We start from the raw sequence: 22,610 nt of genomic DNA on the forward strand, positions 1-22,610 counted from the left end.
GAGAGAAACCTTAGCCGCAACCCCGGCGAGCTGGGAGCCAGTCGGAGCCCGGCCGCCGCTGTGACTGGCTCGGCCAGGGGGCGGGGTGCCTGGCTCCGGCTGGCGTGTGGGACTTGCAGAGAGAGAAGGGAGGTTACCGCCTGTTTGTCCAGGAGAGGGGCATCGCCAGGTTAAACTCGGAGCCTGACATTTGCAAACCCGCCTGCCGAGCTTCCTCAAACCCTGGGTCCTGCAGCCAGACAAAAGGCCGCTGGACTGTGACGGGGGCTGCTTGGCTCCTCTGCAAATCAGGCCTCTTTGAGGTGCCTAAAAATGGGTTTGGGAGGCTGCCTTTGCAAATGTTATCCCACACCTTTAAACACTGTCCCCCCCCCCCCTCTCTCTCTCTCTCTCTCTCTCACACACACACACACACACACACACACACACACACACACACACACACACACACACACACACACACACACACACACACACACACACACACACACACACACACACACACACACACACACTTCAAGAAAACCTTACAGGCAGGCTCTTCCCATTTCTTCACCCACTGAAGTCATTGTCCTGTTTGCACAGCCTAAAGTTAAGCCCAGGAGTAAGGCCTTGCAGGATCTGGGCCTGGCAGCTAGGTTACCAACACTATTATAGATTAGTGAGTCTGAAATCCTGCCTTATACAGTTCCCCACCTGTGGAGCAAGGCTGCTGCTCCAAGAAGCATGCCTTGCTCCACAGATAAGACCCGAAGCACAAATGGACCAGGAATTTTTACAAATCCAATTTGCTTCCCCCTGCTCATGCTCACCTCATTCAAGACCCACTTAAAACTCTGACCCTTTGGAGTGGAATCTCACTAATACCCTAAACTACCCCTGTCTCTGTTTGTCCTAGTATGTTTTTCCTTCCAAGTGTCTCTGGCCTATGGTTCCAGTTCTGCAGTCAGATCCAGATACACACATTCTGACACCCATGCAAAGTCCATAGACTTCATTGAAGCCACTGGTACGGATCCAATTACAGCATCGGGGCCTTAGATTGTAATAAACAGGGGCTGTCTTTATGTATGTTTTATACAGATTATCAGCACAAAGCAATAATAATGATCATTAATAAACAAGTAAGATTTAATGCGCCTGTTTTCTCAATGCCTGTTTTCTCAATGCACTTTCAGTCAACCTGGTCATTAAACACAGATCAGTTCCTTTTACTTTTTGTTTCCAGTTTCAAGTGGTGAGTTTCACTTGAGGGCTTTCATGCACTAACATGCCCTTGAAATATTTAGCTTGCAAACACTTTTGTTCGTTTGATTTCTGGTAAAATTTATTTTTTTAATAGAAACATTTGTAATAGTTTTAAGTTTTGCACAACTTTAATGAACCCTCACTTTGGGGCCAGATTTAACCCAAAAGTCTGTGCTCCTGCTGACCTCAAAGGGAGTTGAGAGCACTCACAGCCTCACAGGATTGGGCCCAAGTTTTCCAAACAGTATAAAGTATAAGCCAGACCTTCCCTAGAGACAGCGCATACCACAGTCTGTTTGCAAACACACAAGTGCTGCCTAGTATCACTCTCCCTCACCTGATCCTGACTGATCCCCTTGGAATAGGGCACATGCCAGGAGGGCGGAGGGGCTGGAATGGATGAACTCTAATGGAACTCAGCAGGAAAACCTGCAAACAACCAGACCCAGGGAACAGTAACTCATGACCAGCTGCACCTGCAAGGGCAAACCTCCTGGCATCACCACGTGAAGCAAGAGCAGTGTTTGTTTCGGAAACAGCTGACTTGACAGTTCCAGGACCCCTCTAATGACACCCATGCTGAGACCAGATGAAAGACCATGGCCACTAGAATGGCTCAGCATTGTCAGTTCGAACCCTGCTCCATACAGGGGTGGACGTGGGGTGGCCTGTGGGTTGAATCCCATTCCCCGGGTTCTGGAATGTAGCCTGCAGCTGACCTGGTCTTTAATACACAAAGCATGGCCCTTGAAACTTTACATGCAGTGCTCCATCTTGATGCATAAGGAAGGGTTGTTTGGATCAAGGTAGCACATTGCATGCCAGGACATGTAGTCTCCAGGGGTCACACAATTTTATACAAATTAAAGTTGATCCTTTGGGCTTCTGGAAGTTGCTAATGCGTGGCTCCCAGCTAGGCAAAGTTTGGGCATGCCCAATATAAGATGAGCTGGCTTCAGTCTCATGGGACAGAAAGTTTGTTTGTAGGAATCTTTCCAAGCCAGTTGGAAGAGGCGGCTGCTGGGATTTCTGTAAGGTTTCAGTAATGGCCTTTTCCTCTGTTGCTGTCATGACCTGACCTTGTCTTGATGCATCCAGGCAGGGAAGAGGAAAGGAGGTATTTAACCACAGTGTCCCTGATTTTTCTCTGTTAAAACAAGATAACATCCATCTACTTTTGCCATGGAGAAAATTTAGCAGCAGATCTACACCACCTAGTGGTGATGGAAACCATTGAATGTGAAATCCTTAGGAAAGGACTTTGTGCGCTGTAACATTCAGCCTAATATACCAGGTTTCTTTGGAAATCAGGGGCTTACAGACATCCATTTCTGAACCTGGCATATAGGGAGGCTGGGAGGGGGAAGATGGAAGCATCAGGCCTGTTATGGTCATGAGACAGACTGATGTCAATTCAGGGGAGTTCCTGTCAACACCCAGCGTGGCATCGTTTATCTGCCTCGGAGGCATTTTTAGTGGGTCCATCACCATTGTGTCTTGGCACATGCTTCACAAATTTAAAAGCATTAATGAAGTCAGGAAGAGCTGAGAACCCCAGGGGCCAGACAGGTTGCTGGTGTGAACTAGCCCAAATCCACAGAAGCCAATGAAGTTGTACCAGTTTACGTCAACAGGGAATTTAGCCCCAGATCCAATTCACTCAAGATGCACTGATCAGAGTGATAGAGGGCATGTGAATCAGGCAGGCATGTGTTTTGTACGCGTGGTGGTGTCTGCATCCTGGAGTTGGTGAGTGTCCCCTAGGTAATTGGGCCGTGTAAGGGTTGGTCTACACTAGATTAAATGGACCCAGTTACAGCTCTCAGGGGTGTGAAAAATTCACACCCCTGAGTGACATATTAAGGCGACCTAAGTCCCCCTGTAGACAGTGCTAGGTCAACAGAAAAAATCTTCCCTCCCATTGGCATAGGTAATGTCTATACTAGCTGTGCCACTATAGCATTCAAGTGTAGACAAGCCTTGAGGCTGGTCTGTGCACTGGCATCTGTGTAAGTGGATTTGGCCCCCGGCTTGTTTGTGGATGTTGGACATGTGAGATCCCCCGGACCACCAACGTCAGTGTGTGTGACCGGGCTGGAGCGGGGAGCATTTATATCGCCTCGCTTGGCTGATGAGGAGTGGGATAAATTTAGCCTTTGTCTTTCCAGGGAAGCAACACTGATGAATGGACAAGATGGATATCAGCTTTCCTTGCGGCAAACATATGCTGTTAAAAATAGTGCCAAGGACACCAGGAGCAGGCGCTGATGTAGCAAAACAGGCCTGGGAAGGTGAGAGCTCAGCATCACATTGACCTGCCAGCTAGGGATGAACTTAAGTAGCCCCTCGGCTGGTAGGGGTGCCTGCCAGCAGAGGAAGAAGAGCTCAGCAATATCTGATGCTCAAGTAAGATTCTGTTCAGCAACCCTCCTCACAGCACACATGCACCCCATGCTAGCAAGCCAGTGCCCCCATCTCTCACACAAACACTTCTATAATCCCCTCCCCGTGGCTGGAAACCCTGACCCCATTTCCCCACCCCGATGCACAAACACTCCTATAATGCCTTCCCCTTGGCCCGAACTCCCCACCCCACAACCTGCCGAGCCCAGCGCTAAATAAAAACACCCGCACTTCCCTTTGTAGGAGATTGAAGAGCAGTTCAGACAAGCTGTCAGAGCTCCACTCCCATTGATTCCAGCTGGAGAGAGAGGACATTTAGTTAGCCACATGCAGAAATCTCAGGATGAATACTGACATTTCTCCTAAAATATTCCATGGAGATTTTCAGAGGCCTAAAGAACGTAAGTTCTCTGCCCTGCGCTCTGCAGGACATCAGACCAGATGATCAGAATGATCCCTTCTGACCTGAAAAATCTCTGGGGGAAAACCTGGCCCCCATTGAATCAATGGAAAAACTCATTGACTTCAACTGGGCCAGGATTTCACCCTAGGAATCCAGGAAATAGCACTGACCCAGATGAACCTCACCAAGCAGCATCTGCATGGGAGTTGGTATTGGACCCAGTATTTAACGAGGAGCATAACGTAATCACAGGGGCCAGGCTCTGTACCCCTCTAGCCCACCTTCCCCTTTTGGGGCTTCTCTTGCCCCTATTCATCTTGATGGACAAATTGGAGCACCACTGATGAAGACCCCACAATTGATTTACACTCGATGGGGTGAGGAATCCTCACTTGCCAAAGCCTCTCTGCACCAGGCCAGGGTAAATGGGGTGACCTCTCCTGCCATCCTCTGGGCAGAGCGTCTTCATTAACCCCATTCGATTCGGTCCACATACCATGTGCCAGAATTTTATGTCCCCACACTGACCTTTACCTGCTACTGGGTCCCATGTCTGGACTAGAGCCATGGCCCAGAACCCAGCTGCGACAAGGGAAGCTGACATTTTCCGAGGGAGAACACCAAACCAGACATGCTGCCCAGATGCAAGCATCCCACTTCTCAGGGCAGGGAGAGATCTCTTTTCTCTCTGTGCTATTACAGCAGTGTGGGCCAAGGGCAGTCGCGCAAGATTAATTTCAGCAGGGAGGGAAGAACTGTCCCTTAAAGTCATAGACCTGATTCAGCAAAGTACCTGAGCACATGAGCAGTCCCATTGACTTCCATCGGGTTACAGTCTGGGTGACAATGGGAGCACTCATGCTTAGCCAGGTACATGTTTCCTGAGTTTGCACCAGAAGCGTCGAGTGCCTGGTGCAGGAAAGTGTTGAGTTTAAGATGAATATTCTTCAACCTCCCATAGAATGCCACGCACTGGGTTTGGGCAAGGAGCACAGAGGTAAGAAAACCCCAGGTGGGCTGCATGCCCCTTGAACTTAGCACTCAGTCCCCTACCCCAGTGAGTCTGAGCAATCAGGCACCTTCTTGATGTGGCCTCCGGTTCTGCACCAAAACCAGGGAATAATTAGTCCCTAGGCAAAGGCTGCATGGAATGTGCATGCATACATTGCCATGGAGATGCCATGTGGAAGTCTCTTCAGGTTCTGCAACACCTTCCTGAAACGCTGTGAAATCACAAGCACTGTGTTAGCCCCTGGTGCTAGTTGGGACTGGCACCCCCAGTGACCATCAATACATCCCGTGTCTCGTCTGCCCTATCTGTGACCTTGGCTTTCAGCAGAGTGCATGAGGCCGTGCTCTTTTCCCACCTCCCCAGCCACCTCTCCCGTACCATTCTGCACTCATTTCATGCTGGGTATTCCATTTAGGGCCTGATTTTTGGAGGCAGTGAGCACCCACACCTGGTTGTCCCAAGCTGGGAACCCAAAAACGACTCATCTCCCCACTGCACTGATGTTTGTCTCTAAACCATGCTGCTGTTTCCTTTGTAACATCTGCCTGTTCGTCTCCATTCCCATTGCCAATAAACCCCCTTCGGCCTTGACTATTTCTCATCTCAACCCCTTCAGCTCCCTTTTCTGAATTCCCCTGCACTCTCACCTCCATCCCCTCTTCAACCAGTCCAGAAAGCTGCCGCAGAAGTTGTCTACCGGGTGTGCTGCTCTGACTGTGTCCAGACCTTCTTCAGATCTTTTCACTGGCTTTGCCTTCCTGCCTGCATCAAACTGAAACTTCATGTCTTGTAAACCTACCTTCTGTTTACCTTCTTCTTGACTCATCTCACCTACCAATCTACGACCAACCTCTGCCCCCCCCCCCCCATACACACACATCTTGACCCGTGAGATGGTGGAAGGTTTCTATACTTGACTTCTGCTCTAGCCCCAAGGTGCTAAAGAATCCCACAGAACATTTCATTGGTGTGCTGTGGCCACTGGGATCTGCTCATTTCCTTGTGTGCGGCTCTCCCAATTCCCTCAGAAAACCATCTCCACTTTGGCGTTTGCTGGACATCTGTGCCCTGTGGTCTCATTCCTCAGGTATGGTCTGATCCTGCGCCCACCGATGTCAGTGAGTTGTGCCACTGACTCCCCCGAGAAGCAGGGTCAGTTCCATGGAGCACTGCCGTCTTCTCTGCTGCTTGGGAAGTCGCCTCTGACCATTTCTATGCAGCTCTGCAAAGACATCTACAGACACTATGATGTCTGCCACTGAGCTGCCCCTCCCCCCACATGGCTCAGACAGTGGGTGATTCCCACCCACTGAGCCCCCCCATGTCTCCACACCTGTGCCAGGTGATTCCCACCTACTGAGCCCCCCCATCCCTCAGGTCTCTCTATGCTGGAGCCGAGCGATTCCTACCCAATGAGCCCCCTGTTTCCCCGCAGATTTGCACACAGAAAGGCAGAGCCTCAACCATGTTGACATGGCACGGCACACACAGGGGGAGAATCAGACAAGTGCCAAGAAACACACACACACACACACACACACACACACACGCGCCCTGGCACTCACAACTCATGCCCAGCGCGCAGGATGGCAGAGGCTCACGGATCCACCTTTGCGCTGGGACCCCACCCAAGCAGGGATTCACGGGCGAGACACACACAAAAGCAAAGTCACACGGAGATACAACAGAAACTGAAGCAGAAAGTCATGTGCCCACCCTCTCTCTCTCTCTCACCTCCCCCCAGCAAAGCAGATTACACATGCCCTAGCCACACACCATCACACCACCCCAGCTGAGCTGCACAGCCACACGTGTGTGCTGCCACACACACATCCTGAAGCTCTGCTGGATTAAGAGTCGGCGAGCGTGCGACTTGCTAAACGGAGCCCAGAATAGAGCAAACTGAAGGATTGCAGGTTGCTTTTTATAGCAACGTATCAATCCTGGGAGACAGAGGTTCTACGGAGCGCGGCTCCTCGTAGACACAATTAGAGCAGCTTGCTGGCGCGGTGCTTGCGTCAAGGGCAGCCGCGCGTTCCCTGGAGGCATCCTCATGTCTGTGGCCTTGGCACCGTTCTTGAAGTCCCAGCCCCGAGCAGTCTCAGTGTGAAGGGCAGAGCCGAGCCCTGCATCTCTGAGTGCGCTGGGCTTTTCAGCCAGTCACGCCTCTAGTTTGGGCTGGCTGGTGAATGAAAGGGCATCCCACCCTGCCAGGCTTCGGTGCAGGGCCTTGTGCGGAGCAGTGGGGCCACGGCGACACCTCTTCATAGGTCTCTTAGCCAAGCATCTGAAATGCCTATAACAGGTGCAAACCGGCTTGTCTAGTTCAACTCCAAATGGCCGAGCCAACGAGCTGCTGCCCCCAGGGAGACAGGCTGGGAATGGCTAGGGCTAGAGGGGGGCTCAGCCACCTCCAATCTACCCACCAGCCCCCTGGCCAGCAGCCGAAGCCAGCAGCCCCATGCTGTGGCTACACTTAGGGGGGTCTCCGGTTAGTGCTGCCCGAGTGGTTCAAGGCGTGGCGCCAGTGCCTGAAATCCAGACGGAGCAATGCTCAGGCACATCGGAAATAGAACCGAGCATGTGAGGCAGGAGTGGGGAGGGGCAGGGGACATGTGGGGGGCCCACAGCAGGGCCCAAGCACCCTCTGTATGAGTCTCCCCACCCCCTGTTTCCCCAGCCAAGAAGAAGCCAGGAATGGAGGGGCCAGCACCAGAGGAGGTGGAGAGCACGAGCTGCAGCGGCGCTGTGTGGGCCCTGGGGGTGGCACCTAGGCAGCCCCCAGCTGGACGCAGAGCAGGAGGCTGGCTCCCTAGAGGAGGAGAAGGCAGCGGTGGAGGCCATAATGCAGCAGGAGGGGGAGCCCACGGGGCAGAGCCCCCACTGAGGTTCACAGCTTGTGCCCAGGCGGGTGCTGGTCTCCTGCGCTTCGCCCTGGTGGCCTGGCCTCCGAACAGGGCCCCCTCCTGCAGGACATCTCCCACTTCCTGCAGCAGTGCCTGCCCTGCTGCTTTTTTGGGGGGAGGGCTGCCTGCACGCCTGGCAGGAGGGGTGAGGGATGGTGGTGGCTGTCCTGCTGGACATAGGCATGTTGTCCAGCTACATCCCTGTGCCTCCCAATTTCCTTCTGCTGGCTGCTGGCTGTAGGGGGCAGGATCCCCCTGGGATACAGATATGTCTCCCATCTCCCTGCCTGGCCTGGGGGCCATTTGCATCCCTCCATGAAATTGCAGCTTTTGGTCCCCTCTGGTACCCCGCACTTTGGAGCCACTGTGTGCTGGCTCCAGCATCGGTGTTCCTTAGGTGCGCACGCCCGATCCCCAGCTGTTAAGGTATTCAGCATCCCCTGCCTATGCTAGGAGATCTGTGGGCACTTGGCTGGCATTGCAAGCTGAGGCCCAGCTCCTGGGGTGGGGGTGGGGGTGGGGGTGGTGTGGCTTCCCTTGGCCCATCCCCCCACCCCAGCTTGACTAGGCTACAAATGCTACCCTGCTAGGGAACCAGCTCAACGAAGTTCCAGTCTGGAGCAGGGATGCAGTCTCAGGCCAGATCCAGAACCAGCCTGGAGTCTTGCTCCGAGACACGGATATGTTCTGGATTGTGCTACAGATGGAGCCAGCCACGGTGCGGGCAGGGTCCCTGAGAGGGCTGCATTTGTAGAGTGGGCAGATCCCTGGCGGAGATCCTGTCTGTACTGCTGTCCCAACCAACGCTCTCACCCGACTTCCACTCGCTTGTGGCCATGCAGGGCTCTAAGAGCGGAGCAGAGGGTGTGGCTGGGGCCTGCCAGAGGTTGTGACCCCTGGAACACACCCAGCCAGTGCACTCTGGGACAAATGTGGTACTGCTCTGGCAGGATTTACTCCTGTCCATTGGCCTGCCTTTGAGCTGGTGTTTTCTGTCTGGATACACTGCTCTACAGCCAAAATGCTTCTGAAATAAATGTAGTCAAACTTTACTAATTCTGGGTCACTGAGAATGAAAATGATGCTTAAAATTGTTGATTGGCTCTAGTTTTCAAGATATGCTATTGGGTCAGTATATACGACCCTTGACTTGGGAATGGCGGAGGATAAGTGAGTTATAAAGGGAAGCGATCTCAATTTAAACCAGAAATGACTAAAATACATCTTTGACTGGATCTATGAATAAATCTATGACTGGGTTTCGACAATACTTGCTTTTTAGGCAAAACAATGAATGATGCAATCTGAAGCTGGTATTGCATCATACATGATATGAATTGCAACATGTTATTCCTAGAAGTCATGGATGATGCAATCAGGGCCGGCTCTGGTTTTTTTGCCTCCTGTCATCCCCAGCCCCCCGGCAGGGAGCGCCGCGGGGAGGGCGCCAAGCCCGGCCGCGGCCCCGCTCTCCCCGGAGCACCGCGGGGAGGGCGGTGAGCTCGGCCGGGGCCCCGCTCTCCCCGGCTGGCCGGAGCACCGCGGGGAGGGTGGTGACCTCGGGCGGGGCCCCGCTCTCCCGAACCGGCCGGAGCGCCGCGGGGAGGGCGGTGAGCCCGGCCGGGGCCCCGCTCTCCCCGACCGGCCGGAGCGCGGGGGAGGGCGACAAGCCCGGCTGCGGCCCCGCTCTCCCCAGGTGAGCACCACCCCGCTCCAGGTGCCGCCCCAAGCACATGCTTGGAGGGCTGGTGCCTGGAGCCGGCCCTGGATGCAATCATAACGAAGCTTACATCACTCTGCTGAACAAATTGCCCTATATCAGCTCTAGAAATCATAGAGTGTCGTACTCTCTTATTTGTCAGTGTTTGATTTTGCAAAGGGACACATTTCTGTTTAGCCAAAGTGAGCAGAGATGCCTCGTACTTGTGTGAACAGTGCAGATAACTTCTGCTATGTTTGTGGTGAAGTGACTTTTGCATCACAAAAGCGCAGTATAACCACTATGGTTAAGAAAGCCGATCACCTTTATTTTGGCTGCAAAATTGGAGATCAGGACAAGAGGTGGGCCCCACACATACGCTGCAACACTTGTGCAACAAATCTTCGCCAGTGGTTGAACAGGAAAAGGAAATCTATGCCTTTTGCAGTGCCAATGATTTGGAGAGAGCCAAGAGATCATACCAGCAATTGTTACTTCTGCATGGTGCCTACAGTTGGGAAAGGTGTGTCAAAGAAGAAAAAGTGGACTGTGCATTATCCAAACATTCCATCAGCTATACGCCCAGTACCCCACGGAGAAGGACTGCCGGTTCCTGATGCACCAGAATCATTCTGACTTGAGTCAGACGAGGAAGAAGAAGAGGATGAAACTTCTGGTCCTGAACCATCAATGTCACAGGACCCACATTTTCTCCCATCCTCCTCCTCTGAACCACACCTCATAACACAAGGTGAACTGAATGACCTTGTCAGGGATTTGGAACTACCCAAGAGTAAGGCAGAGCTGTTGGGCTCCAGATTACAGCAGTGGAATCTCCTGGCAGGTGATGTTAGGGTTTCCATGTTCCGTGACCATCAAAAGGATCTTGTCCCATTCTTCTTCATGGAAGGTGATCTTGTAGCCTGCAACAACATCGATGGTGTGATGGCAGCCCTCAACATCGTTTACGATCCAGATGAGTGGGGACTGTTCATTGATTCATCGAAGACGAGTCTTAAAGCTGTTTTACTGCATAATGGCAATGTTTTGCCATCAATTCCAGTTGGTCATGCAGTCCATATGAAGGAAACCTACGACAACATGAAACAACTTTTGAGGTGCATAAACTATGACCAACATCAGCGGCAGCTTTGTGGCGATTTGAAGGTTGTTGCTCTCTTGCTTGGTCTGCAGACTGGATACACAAAGTACTGCTGTTTTCTCTGCGAATGGGATAGTCGTGCAAGAGATTCCCACTACATCAAGAAAGATTGGCCACTCCGACAGTCATTGGAGCCTGGGAGGAAAAGTGTTCAGCATCCACCACTTGTTGAATCAAGGAAGATTTTGTTACCACCCTTACACATCAAGCTGGGTCTGATGAAGAACTTTGTCAAGGCCATTGACAAAACACAAGCAGCTTTCAAGTACCTCCGTGGAAAATTTCCAAGGTTAAGTGAAGCTAAGATAAAGGAAGGTGTCTTTGTTGGTCCTCAGATTTGTGAACTTCTTCGAGATGATGCATTTGACCATACACTGCGTGGCAAGGAAAAGACGGCATGGAAAACCTTCCAGTTAGTGGCAATACATTTTCTCAGAAACAACAAGGCAGACAACTACAGGTTGTTGGTGGAAAACCTCCTCAAGGCATACAAAAGCCTTGGTTGCAACATGTCACTAAAGATACATTTTTTGCACTCTCATCTAGATTTTTTTCCACCGAACTGCGGAGCAGTGAGCGACAAGCACGGCGAGCGATTTCACCAGGACATTGCAACAATGGAGAAACGCTATCAGGGCAAATGGAGCTATCAATGCTTGCAGACTATTGCTGGACAGTAACAAGAGATGCTCCATTTAATGAATACAAGAGACAAGCCAAGAAGCGCCGAGTAGACACTGAATAGGACTAAACTATGTACATAATAGTTTTTTGCCTTTTGTTTCATAATAAATTTTATTTCTATAACCCTTTTGCTGATTTTTAAAGTGTTACATAAACAGGACAGGTGAACTATTATCATGTAAAGCAACCATAAACACATGAAAAGACCTAGGTTTACAATTTATGATTAAAACTCTACTATCTACACAATATACATAGACATAAAATGTAAAAACTTAAATATCTTAGAAACAGTAGCCAATCAGTTGTTTTAATTGTCATATTTGAATTCAGCACATCAAACTACATAATAAATAGCGCATTTTATCTCTGAAGCAGACGACCTCTCAAAAATTGTAGACCAGTGATATCTGTGCACATGCCACTCACACGGTGTAGAAGAGGAACTCACCATGGGCGTGCACCCTGCTGGCTGAGCATGGCATAAGCAGGGTCTTTTCCACTGGCGCCAACAGCTGCTCCAACCCTGCAGTCGTCCATTGCTTCTTGCGACTCAGCCAGCGAGTCCCACCTCTCTGGAAGTAAACTGAGTCCAGCTCAACAGCAGCCTCCTGGCTTCTTGCTGGGCCTTCAGCCTCACCTCAGACTTTATTGGCCCTCCAGCCCTTGTCACCGAGGGCCTTCACGCCACCATCCCCTGGGAGCCAACAGGGAACCCAGGACCCTATAGCAAGCAGCTAAGCTGTGTCTATTCGGCCCCACTGCTTCCTCCCTGGGCTACCTCCTAGCTCAGCCTGTCTCTAGGCCTCCCTCCCAGCCCCTTCCAATGCTCACTCCTCCAAGGATCTCCGAAGGAGGATGGATTAGTCACAGGGGACAAAGCCTATGCCAGGCCCACCTGCCCCAAGGAGGCTCTGGCATCCAGCAGTCTCAGGCTTGCCCTGGCCTCCCTCCAGGAGATCTACCCCTTTCCCCAGTCAGCCCCCACTGAGCTGGGCTTTTCCTCTTTTAACTCCTCCCTCCAGACTTGGCACCGCTCACAGGTGTAACGGGGCGCAGCTAATTGAGCCCACAGGCTCTCCCAAACCCCTTCCTGGCCAGAGAGGGACTGCAGATCCCATCACACTAGGGGGCTGTCTGGGGTGGGTTGGAGGTACAAGATAGCCAGCAGGCAGCTTCCCCTTCAGAGGCCTTAAGGGAAGTGCTGGAATGGTTAGTTCTGAAGCCTCTGGCTGGGTCACCTGTGGAGCCCGAAGCCCCATCGGCCCTGCAGGGTGACACGCAGGTGGTAGCAGAGGCTCCTGCTCTCAGCGGGTTGCCTGAGCCCTGAGGGGTGCATTCCCAGCCCTGCGAGGAGCAGGGGGCCTGATGCCTGAGGAGTGTGTTCCTAGCCCAGAGAGGGACAGGGGGCCTGATGCCCAAAGGGCGCGTTCCCAGGCCAGAGAGGGGCAGGGGGCCTAATGCCAGAGGGGCACATTCCCAGCCCAGAGAGGGGCAGAGGGCCTGATGCCAGAGGGGCGCATTCCCAGCCCGGTGAGGAGCAGGGGGCCTGACGCTGGAGGGGCACGTTCCCAGGCCAGAGAGGGGCAGGGGGCCTGATGCTGGAAGGGTGCGTTCCAAGGCCGGAGAGGGGCAGGGGGCCTGACACCTGAGGGGTGCGTTCCCAGGCAGGAGAGGGGCAGGGGGCCTGACACCTGAGGGGTGCGTTCCCAGGCCGGAGAGGGGCAGGGGGCCTGACGCTAGAGGGGTGCATTCCCAGGCCAGAGAGGGGCAGGGGGCCTGATGCCGGAATGGTGCGTGCCCAGGCCGGAGAGGGGCAGGGGGCCTGATGCCCGAGGGGTGTGTTTGTAACCCACACACCTTCTGGGTGTGGTGTTCTGTCCCATCTAAAAGAAGAACAGGAGTACTTGTGGCACCTTAGAGACTAAGTCTCCACAAGTACTCCTGTTCTTCTTTTTGCGGATACAGACTAACACGGCTGCTACTCTGAAACCTGTCCCATCTAGTGGCACCAAGACCACTTAGAGAGCGAGCAATTAATGAGTCTGCTTACAGCCTTTAGCTCATGCACCAAGCTCCAGAGACCCCAGGTTCGATCCCGTCTGCTGACAACCGGGGTCTGTCAGCGTTACACGTTCCCAGCCCGGAGAGGGGCAGGGGCCGGAGCCCAGAGAGGGCCCTGTAACTCTGACAGACTGGGGGCATTTGGGGCACCTGCATTTCTTCCCTTTGGGAGCCTGTGACCAGGAATCCGGTGCTTTCTGCAAACAGCAGATTGTCTAACAGCAGGGACAAAGAACTAGAGGGAGAAGGATTTTAGAACAATGAGTGTACGTGCACGTGTCTGACCTAGAGTTCTACTGTAACCGTCCCCAGCTGGAGCTAGGCAGCCCAGCTTCTCCAGCCAGCCCTCCCCCAGGCTCCTGTGTCTGCAGGGCTTTTCCATCTGCCTCCCCTCCCCCTGCACTGTCCCGAGAGCAGCTTTTAAATCCTGCCAGGTTCTTTGTTAGTCTCAGCAGGCTTTGTCCTGCCTGGTCAAACCAGTTTTGTAGGGCTCAGCAGATGATCGAGCAAGACTCCCCAGAATTAAGTGCTGGCAGCACTATCCCCATACCACTGCTTGAGCCATCTCCATCCTGCCCGACAGCTCCCCTAGGGAGAGGCACTGACTTACAGAAAACACCAGGCCAACATACAGTGGTAACGGATTATCACCAAGCAGCTCTCTGTTCCTCACTCTGGTCTTCCCTTTCTAGGGTACAGGGCCTGTGCGGGCCCCTCTGCCTAGAGAGGGGTTTCACCCCTTGTGCTGCTGAGAGACCCTGAGTACACAGCCCTAGAGAGGGAATCTCAGCATTTATCCCCAGGACAGGCCCAGCGCAGGCAGGGCAAACTTCCCCACATGGCCCTAGGGGAGCCTCTCTGCAAAGCCAGCCAGCCCACGGGTGAGCTGTGATTGGTCAGTGTGGACACTTCTGCATTAGGGACTGGGCTGCCACCTCCTGGTACATAACACAACACACACACTTCCTATAGACCAGCCGGCAGGTCACACTGACCCATGTTGGATCTGATCTGGTGTTCACAATGAAAGTGCCCCCCATTCCATCTTCCATGCTGTACCACCATAACTCCCAGAACAGGCAGGGCTGGAACAGGCTGGGATTATAAATCAGACACTTACAGGGTCAAGCCAGGACATATCCCCAAGTTTTACCACTAGATGGCAGCTCAAGAACAATTACTTGTACAGTACTGTATTACTAGATGCCACCCATAAATCAGGACCCCGCTGTGCTAGGCGCTGTACATACAGTAGAGAGACTCACTGCCCCAAATCTCTTACCAGCTAAATCCAAATGAGGGGCTGGCCAAACTGAAGCTGACAGAATTCTGCAACGTATCCGTGGCGTACATGTAGCATTGCATTCTGGTACTTGTAGTCTTCACAGGCTGCACCTTCATTATACCTTCGCTGCACTTCACACATCCTTAAACAACACCCTCTATTTTATGCGAACTAGGTGTGAACTTGGGAAGCTGCCAACGCACACGGTGTACTCAGCATTCCCTTCCTCTCACGCTGCAATGGAGAGATCTTTAAGACACTCCAGCCCCCACCCATTACTGGCTCCTCCTTCCTTTGATCTGTACCTCTTTGCACTTTGCCACCTGCCGCCCTTCCAGTGCATTGGCAGCACTTTGCCTTGCTTCCCACACACTGATAAAGAGCTGGATTCTGGAAAGCCTGCCTGGGGCTTTTATTACTGGTATTTGTATCTATTGGCTAGAGCAGGGCTTCTCAAACGTCATTGTACCAAAACCCCCTTCTGACAACAAAAATGACTACAGGGCCCCTGTAAGTGGCGTGGCGTGGCGGGGCGGGGCGGGGGACAGAAGCCTGAGCCCGTCTAAACCTTGCTGCCCAGGGAGCCTGAGCCCCACCACTCTGGGCAGGGGGGGGCCAAAGCTGAAGCCCAAGGCCTTCAACCCCAGGCAGTGGGGCTGTAACCTGAGCTCTGCCACCCAGGACTGACCCTAGTCCATTAAAATGGGGGTCAAGACCCACTTTGGGGTCCCAACCCACAGTGTGAGAACTGCTGGGCTAGAGCAAGGACTGCTGAACTCTGTTCCCAACTTTGCCACTAGCTCCCACCTTGAGCTTGGGCAGGTCATGTCATTCATCCATGCCTCAGTTTCCCCATCTGGTGAATGGGAATTATGCTTCATGAGGGTCTGAAAGTAAAGTGCGTTGAGATCCATGGATGACTGCATAGAAATGGAAAGCCAGATCGGTTAGTCCAGTAAAAGCTGCCTACCATTTCAAGGGCACCGTTAGGGAGCCCCGTCCCTGCCAGAGACACCTACCGGATCTACGCCCTGCTGGAGTCTCCCAATCGGACCTCTGGGGAACTCCCATCCCCGTCATACACACTATCTCTCCATGAGCATGCCATGTGCTCTGGGGACCTGACAGTATCTGCCATGATCTGGGATTTGGAGCCTCTTCCTGGCCCATTGCTGCAGCTCCCAGTCCCAGCTGTCGCTGGAGAAGTCCCACTCCTTACTACTCCCACGGGCTTGCTCTGACCCCAAGATGTTCTGCTTCGCTTCCCCACACACAAGGGCTGGCTGGGGGCAGGTTACTCCTTGGGACTAGACTACCCTGAGCAGGCATCGCCCCACACTGGAGTCCAGGTCACAGGGTAATTCAAGGCAGAGCCCCAGCATCTCTCCTAATGGGAGAGCCAATGGATGAGCGACATCTCCCCCGAAGAAGTAAATGCAGGGTCCTCGCCAATTCTGGCCACTGAATTCCAACATTGGGGGAACTCATAGTCATACAGTGTAAGGCCAGAAGGTACCCCCAGATCATCTCATGTGACCTCCTGTCTATCACAGGCCACCAACACACACCCACTAAACCCAGCAACCGATGGGAAATGAGGGGAACTTGTGACAGCAGCGGTGGGGAGGGGCTCTACAGTTTGGCAGCAAGACCTGATGTCCCTGTTTCCCTGAATCAGTCTCCTGTGGGAACAAACACTGAAATCCCTGTGTGCTGGGACTCATCTCTATAGATAATTTACAGTTCAGACATCACTAAACCTACCACTCTGCTCAGCCAGACTGAAATGGGAGATTGCCCATTAGTTGTGACGGCATTAGAGGAACAGGAAGTTTCAGTCTTAGAGCCATTGTTCTGGACACACTAAGAAGGTAACAGTTATTATAAATTGGCAGTAGCGCCTAGAGGCCTCAGCCAAGAGCAGGATATCTTTGTGCTAAGCACTCTGTGTACACATAGTGAAAGACAAACCCCACCCAAAAGACCTTAAAATGGGAATAAATGAGACAAACAGAGGGTGGGAGAAATCTGGTATTACCCCATTTTACAGCTGGTGAATTGAGGCACCGAGAGGTTAAATGACTTGCCCAATGTCTCCCAGGAGGTCTGTAGCAGAGCCAGGCATTGAACTCAGCCCACTCGAGTACCGTAAGCACAACTTCCTCTTTAAAGTGCTGTGGGCATCCAGGGATTCCATAACAGCTTGGGCTGAAACACGTGCTCAGACAAAAAACAAACCAAGACATTAAAACTGTCAGTCTGTGCTAGTGAACTTTATTTACAGTGTGCACCTGACCCCAGAAGCAAGCAACACACACATGTGATGTGCATGGTCAGGGCCGTAACCAGGGCAGGCCGAGTGGGGCAGCTGCCCAGGGTGCAAAGCCACGGGGGTGGAAAAATGGGTCGGAAAAATGACCAACAAAATGATAGGGAGCACAAGTAGGCTTGCTCGTCCCAGGCCTAGTTACGGCTCCATACATGGTAAGTACCCAACTGAGACTGTGCCCTTCCTGCGCGCTGCCTGGGATCGCTGGCTTACTCCAAAGCTCGGGATTGTGCTAGCACCTTGTGAATGCTGCAGCCAGGGAAGGGTTTTCCATCCATGGGTTTGCAGTCTTCATGATCTCATTCCACTTGGCTTGGACAGATATAAAATCAAATGCACTGAAGTTGCTTTTGCCTTAATACCGCCTGACTTGCTGTGCAACACACTAGAGTCCAGGTTTCATACCATGCCCCCATCCGCCCCAAAGCAGATCGGATTGAATCAGTTTAATCACTAGAGGCGGGCTACTCTTTCCTGGGGAAACTTCTGTAACCCTTTCCCCATCATGTTGACTCAGTTTTTCTTGGAAGGGCTTATACCAGCCAAAGGAGAAACCATGGATTGAGACTTCCCCAGTCTCTCTCCAGGTCACAACCCAATGGTGACCCTGCAAAGGGTACAATACATTGGCCTTGTGTTCTTTTACTGCTTCTTTATGATGGAGAAAGACGGTCTGAAGGGGTTTGTCATTGAAAAAAAATTCTGCTTGTTTTTCACAATTCAATTCAAATCCTGCCTAGCTTGGAAAGATTTGATGGTGACAGAACTTGTGAAATGATGAGATCGCAAAAGTCAAGAAAGTGAAAGCTGAGTACCTGAGAGGGTGAGACGAAGGAATGTTTAATCAGACTGTTTGGGGGATTTTGGAGGGTGGTGGTTGTCAGGCATATTTAATGCCAATGACAAATTAACATTCTGAAGAAAGGCTGTTTTTGTTAAAGATCAACACACCCAGCCCTTCGCTTCTGCTGTGAGAGCTCACAATATATATCCCTGAGACACACACACACCCCGGTCCCCGCCCCTCAGCAAAACCAGGAAGACCAGACATGACAGTCCTGAGATTTCTAAAGTACAAAACAAGCAGGAAAACTCACTCTCTCACTCACCCTTTTTGCAATCATAAAACAGCAAAAAAAAAAAAAGAGCAAAAGTTCCATTTAAAAAAATTCCTTCGCACGTCATCTTTAAGCTTCTGTCCTGGGGAATGAGGACAGATCGCTCAGGTTTCAGGAAGACTATAAAACTGGAGCATGAAGCTACCCTTAGAGACAGTGCACTGCTTTGGCAGGGGACACTCACACTGCATGCATGCTGATGCACTTTTTGCTTACTGAAAAGGAATGGGAAGAAACACGTGTGTGTATTCACACATAGCTGTGCATAGACATGTGCACATACACACGCACAGAGCTTAAAGCCAGGCCCGGTGCCAGCTCCCCTGATTTGACTGCAAGCCTTGCAATGTTATGTATACACATGTACAGGTACCGTTTGCACGAATTTCATTTCATTTTTGCCTTCCAGTTTAGCCCTGTTCTAAATGGCGGCCATCTCCGATCACTGTCAGCAGGACTGAAGCCACAGGCTGCCCTCAGCGAGATGGCTCCATGTCCCTTTGACACTGCAGGTGAACAAGGGCCTTCAGTTCCCCCAGCAGGAATGGCCACCACCTCCCACTGCTCCCAGTGGGGAAGAAGCCAAGCTGCCCGCAGGAGTGGGGGTGGCCATGTGACGGGTCAGGCTGGAGAATGTGGAGACCCGGGAGTGGGGCTGCCAAAGGGGACAGGGAGGGAATGGTGCGGCGCCCGACTGAGGGGCTGTGCGTGTGGCTCAGGCGAATGTGGGGAAGTAGAGGGGAGCATGAATGAGGAAGCTGCCTGTCAGGTAGGGAGGAGGATAGAATGGCAGCTCCCACGCCCCAGGGATTGGGAGGGGAAGTGGAGGCCCGGCTGAGCAGTGAGGGTGTCTTTTTGGGTCATGTGTTTCAGGTTGGATTTTGACCCTAATGGGGCCGGTGAGGGGGGAGCTTTCCTGGAAAGTAGATGAACACTAGCCCGACTGATCATAAAATAGCCCCACACCGTTGGGGCTGGCCATGCCAACGTCACCCCTCTGCAGTCAGCCATTCCTACCTGCCACGCCCTACTTGCTGCAGACCCCGGCATGCTCCCCTGCCTGAGCCCGGTACCCAGCCCTCTAAGCACACACACCGCTGTTTGCATAGCCCCAGCCCTTGAACTTTCATTTCCTGGAGGGAGGGCGGGAGCCCTGGGTGCTGTTTACCTGTCTTCAGACCAGAGTTTGTGGCATAGGAAAGTTTCTCCGAGTCGCAGCAGGTGGCTGCATCACAACACACTAACTAGCCCGGACTCGGTAACCCAGACTCAGCCCCAGCCCCCTGATGCTTCTTTGGGCTTCCAGGATTCCAGGGACCAATCCAGCACATGCTGAAATCAATGCAAAGACTCCCATTGACTTCAGTGGGCTTTGGACTGAGATCCCCCCATTCCTGATCTCCCCGCCCTTCTATGGCTCACTCACAGGTTGCTGTACACACGGGCAACAGGCAGCATGTTCTGTCCGTGTCCCTCCCTTCCCGTCCCATCCCCTACAGACATGTCCTGCAAGGAATGCCCTGATTCCCTGCAGCAGCACATGGGCCCCAGCAGTAGCCACCTGCAGCTCCTGGAGCAGCAGCCAAATCAAATACACACAGAACCCCCAGGTGCACGGACATGCCAATAAGACAAGGATGTGGGAGAAGAAATGCAAAACAGCCGAGGCCAAAGCAGCTCCCCCCTGAGCGACGGGCGGCCCCGGTCCCTTCCCACCACTTCAGTGCCGATGACGCCCGCTGCAGGCCCGTACCCCCCCGGGTGCAGCTGATCGCGCTCCGTTAGGCTGTCCTGGTCACAAAGACCATCCTGGAGGAGTACACCAGGTCAACGATGTAGGCGATGAGGTTGAAGAAGGTGAGGAAGGTCACGCCCAGAAGTCTGTTCCATGGGCAACTACTGTCACATGAACTGGGTCTGGGGTTCCCTCTGAAGTTGAAGACGGGCCAGATGATGGCAGCCGTCAGGTACAGGAGCACAGCCAAGGCGTTGTAACCCACCAGGACTTTCTCCAAAGGGAAGGGTATGTAGGTGAGACATCGGCCAATGGTGAGGATGATGATGAGCAGTGTGACAATGAAGCAGATGCTGTAGACGGCTATGCACCATTGTTGGCCGGGTTCAATTTTATATGTCTTGGGGTCACTCACCAAGGAGAAGATAAGACAAGCCACATAGGCTTCAAATACCTTCAAGAGGCCAGGGACAGTGGCGAGGAAGCTGCTGATATCTCCAGGCCTGGCTCGCGTCAGTCCAACCTCGATGGCATAAGCAATGAAGCAGATGCAGGACATGGCTGTAGCTGCTGCCTGATAAGCACATTTTCCGACAGAGCAAGTGCCGGTGAGGAAGGTGGAAGGATACATGATGGAGGAGGTGAAGATCATGAGCGCTGCCAGCATGGCGAAGGCACTGGTGAAGTCATCCCAGGACAGTGGCAGCTTCTCAGAAAAGCTAAACAGCTCCAGCACCACGATCAGAACAGACACCACAAAGCAGAAGCACCAGGTGAACATGCACCAGGCCCCATAGGTTCCTTGGAAGTAGGAGGAATCAGCCACCAGACTGAAGGCCGTGCAGGACAGGAAGATCTCAAATAACCGGACAATCCCCACAGGGGTGATCAAGGAGCGGAAATTCACCTCGACGACTGGCATGATGCCCTTGGCATGAGAGAACCTCAGCAACCTGTGCCAATCGCAGCAGCCTCTGCCTCTCAAACTGCAGAGCCAGGTGGAAAGGCAAGGAATTCAGGCACCCTCGCCCACAAAGCTTAGTCCACGCTGGCATGCACTGGGCGTGAAGGGCTGGAGCGGGTCCGGAAGGCTGTATTGTTAGAACAGAGTGCGCGGTGCCAATCTTGGGTACAGCCTACCTGCCTGGCTCGCAGCACCGCCCAGGTGGAACACCAGGGACAGCAGATACAATTGGAGTTTGCTCTTATCTGGGCAAAGGGGGTGAGCCCCTGGTCCAGGTTGATGGAACTAGGAGGAAACACTTAATAAAATGGCTGATTATCCTACACTCTGCCTGAGCCCAGCCTGGAGTGAGCAAGAGGGTCCCCCCCACAGCACTGCTCCCCAGCTCTCTGCCTTGCACAGGCCCCACCCGTCCTCCAGCTCTGCACAGTGCTGGATGGTGAAGGGCTTCTTCGGCATCGAGGGGGCTGGCTGCCTGGCCCACTCCTGGAGCTGAATTCCAAGAGGTGCCCCTGTGCTCGCTCAGCCTCTCTGCTCAGGGCAGGGCAGCAGCAGAGTAGATCATTAACAGAGGAGCTGGTTAAAGAGCAACTCATGGTACACTGCAGCTAGTTGGTTCCTGGGAACTCTCTGTAACTAGATCACCTGCCCCCTCCACTCACAGCGCCATGCTCTAAAGCGTCTGTCCACACAGACTCACTCCTCACTGAGACTGCTGCCCCCCTACCCCGGCCCCATGGGATCCTTCGCACCTGGGCGAGGTGTGTGTGTGTGCACACGGGGGCTACAGGGCTGATTCTGATTTCACCCACGCTGCTATAAATGAGGAGGCACTGCAATGAAATCAACAGGGCTACACCACTGCAAAGCTGGAGCCAGGGAGAATGTCAGTGGTGCAAGGTGCCATGAGCTCACAATGGCTGCTCACCTGAGTGCTTCCCCCCCAGCCAGTTCCCCTGAGCTGGGCTAGCAGCCGGCAGCCCATGTACTTACCTTCTCTCTGTAAGCAAAGTTGGGGTGCATGCTGGGAGGTTCCTACCTGCGCTGAAGGGAGATGGCGACAGGGTGAGACTGCGTTAAAGCCTGTGGCCCTCAGAGAATGGGAGGTGCCATCCAGGAATGTGAAGACAGCTGGTGTTCTTTGCAGCTGGATGTGCTTGAGGCTAGAGGTGCTGCCAAGCCAGGGCCTGAGTCTGCAGCTGGCTCCATGTAGGTGCCAGGGGTTGTGGGTGCAGGAACGGGGCCCTGGGGTGCATGTGGCAGGAGGCTGGTTGATGCAGTAGCTGTTCCAGGTGAGACTGAGGAGGTTCAGGTGGAGGAGTGGCCCTAGAGGATCCAGGCTGAGCTGGTGCTGACTGGCCCACATTTATCACCCTTGGGAGATCTCCTGGGCTCTCTTCCTCCTGCACTTTCATTGTAGGGCTAGGCCTAGGGCTGCTGGGGTATTGCACATCAGGAACTATTAACCCCTCCCCCCCCCCCTTGTAATCCCATTTAGTAAGAACTAGCAGGATGGGGCCTATTGCCTCAGCTACTGGACAGAGGCTGTGAGTTGGGCGATGAGGTGAAAGGAAACCTGGCCCGAGCTGAGCTGGGGA

General features: G+C 53.0%; 1 protein-coding gene across 1 annotated transcript; it reads right to left on the reverse strand.

Annotated features, from left to right (window-relative positions):
- Positions 1-19,947: 19,947 nt before the first annotated feature.
- Positions 19,948-21,110, reverse strand: LOC101947158 (myeloid-associated differentiation marker-like). The gene has a single exon (XM_065558765.1). The coding sequence runs from the start codon at positions 20,968-20,970 to the stop codon at positions 20,095-20,097; it is 876 nt and encodes a 291-aa protein (XP_065414837.1). The 5' UTR covers positions 20,971-21,110; the 3' UTR covers positions 19,948-20,094.
- Positions 21,111-22,610: the final 1,500 nt, after the last annotated feature.

The sequence above is a fragment of the Chrysemys picta genome, chromosome 10 (assembly GCF_011386835.1).
Source record: "Chrysemys picta bellii isolate R12L10 chromosome 10, ASM1138683v2, whole genome shotgun sequence".
NCBI lineage: Eukaryota > Metazoa > Chordata > Testudines > Emydidae > Chrysemys > Chrysemys picta.

What these genes read in the sequence shown, in the direction of transcription:
- LOC101947158 (XM_065558765.1), bottom strand. Translation starts at nt 20,970, where the DNA reads ATGCCAGTCGTCGAGGTGAATTTCCGCTCCTTGATCACCCCTGTGGGG.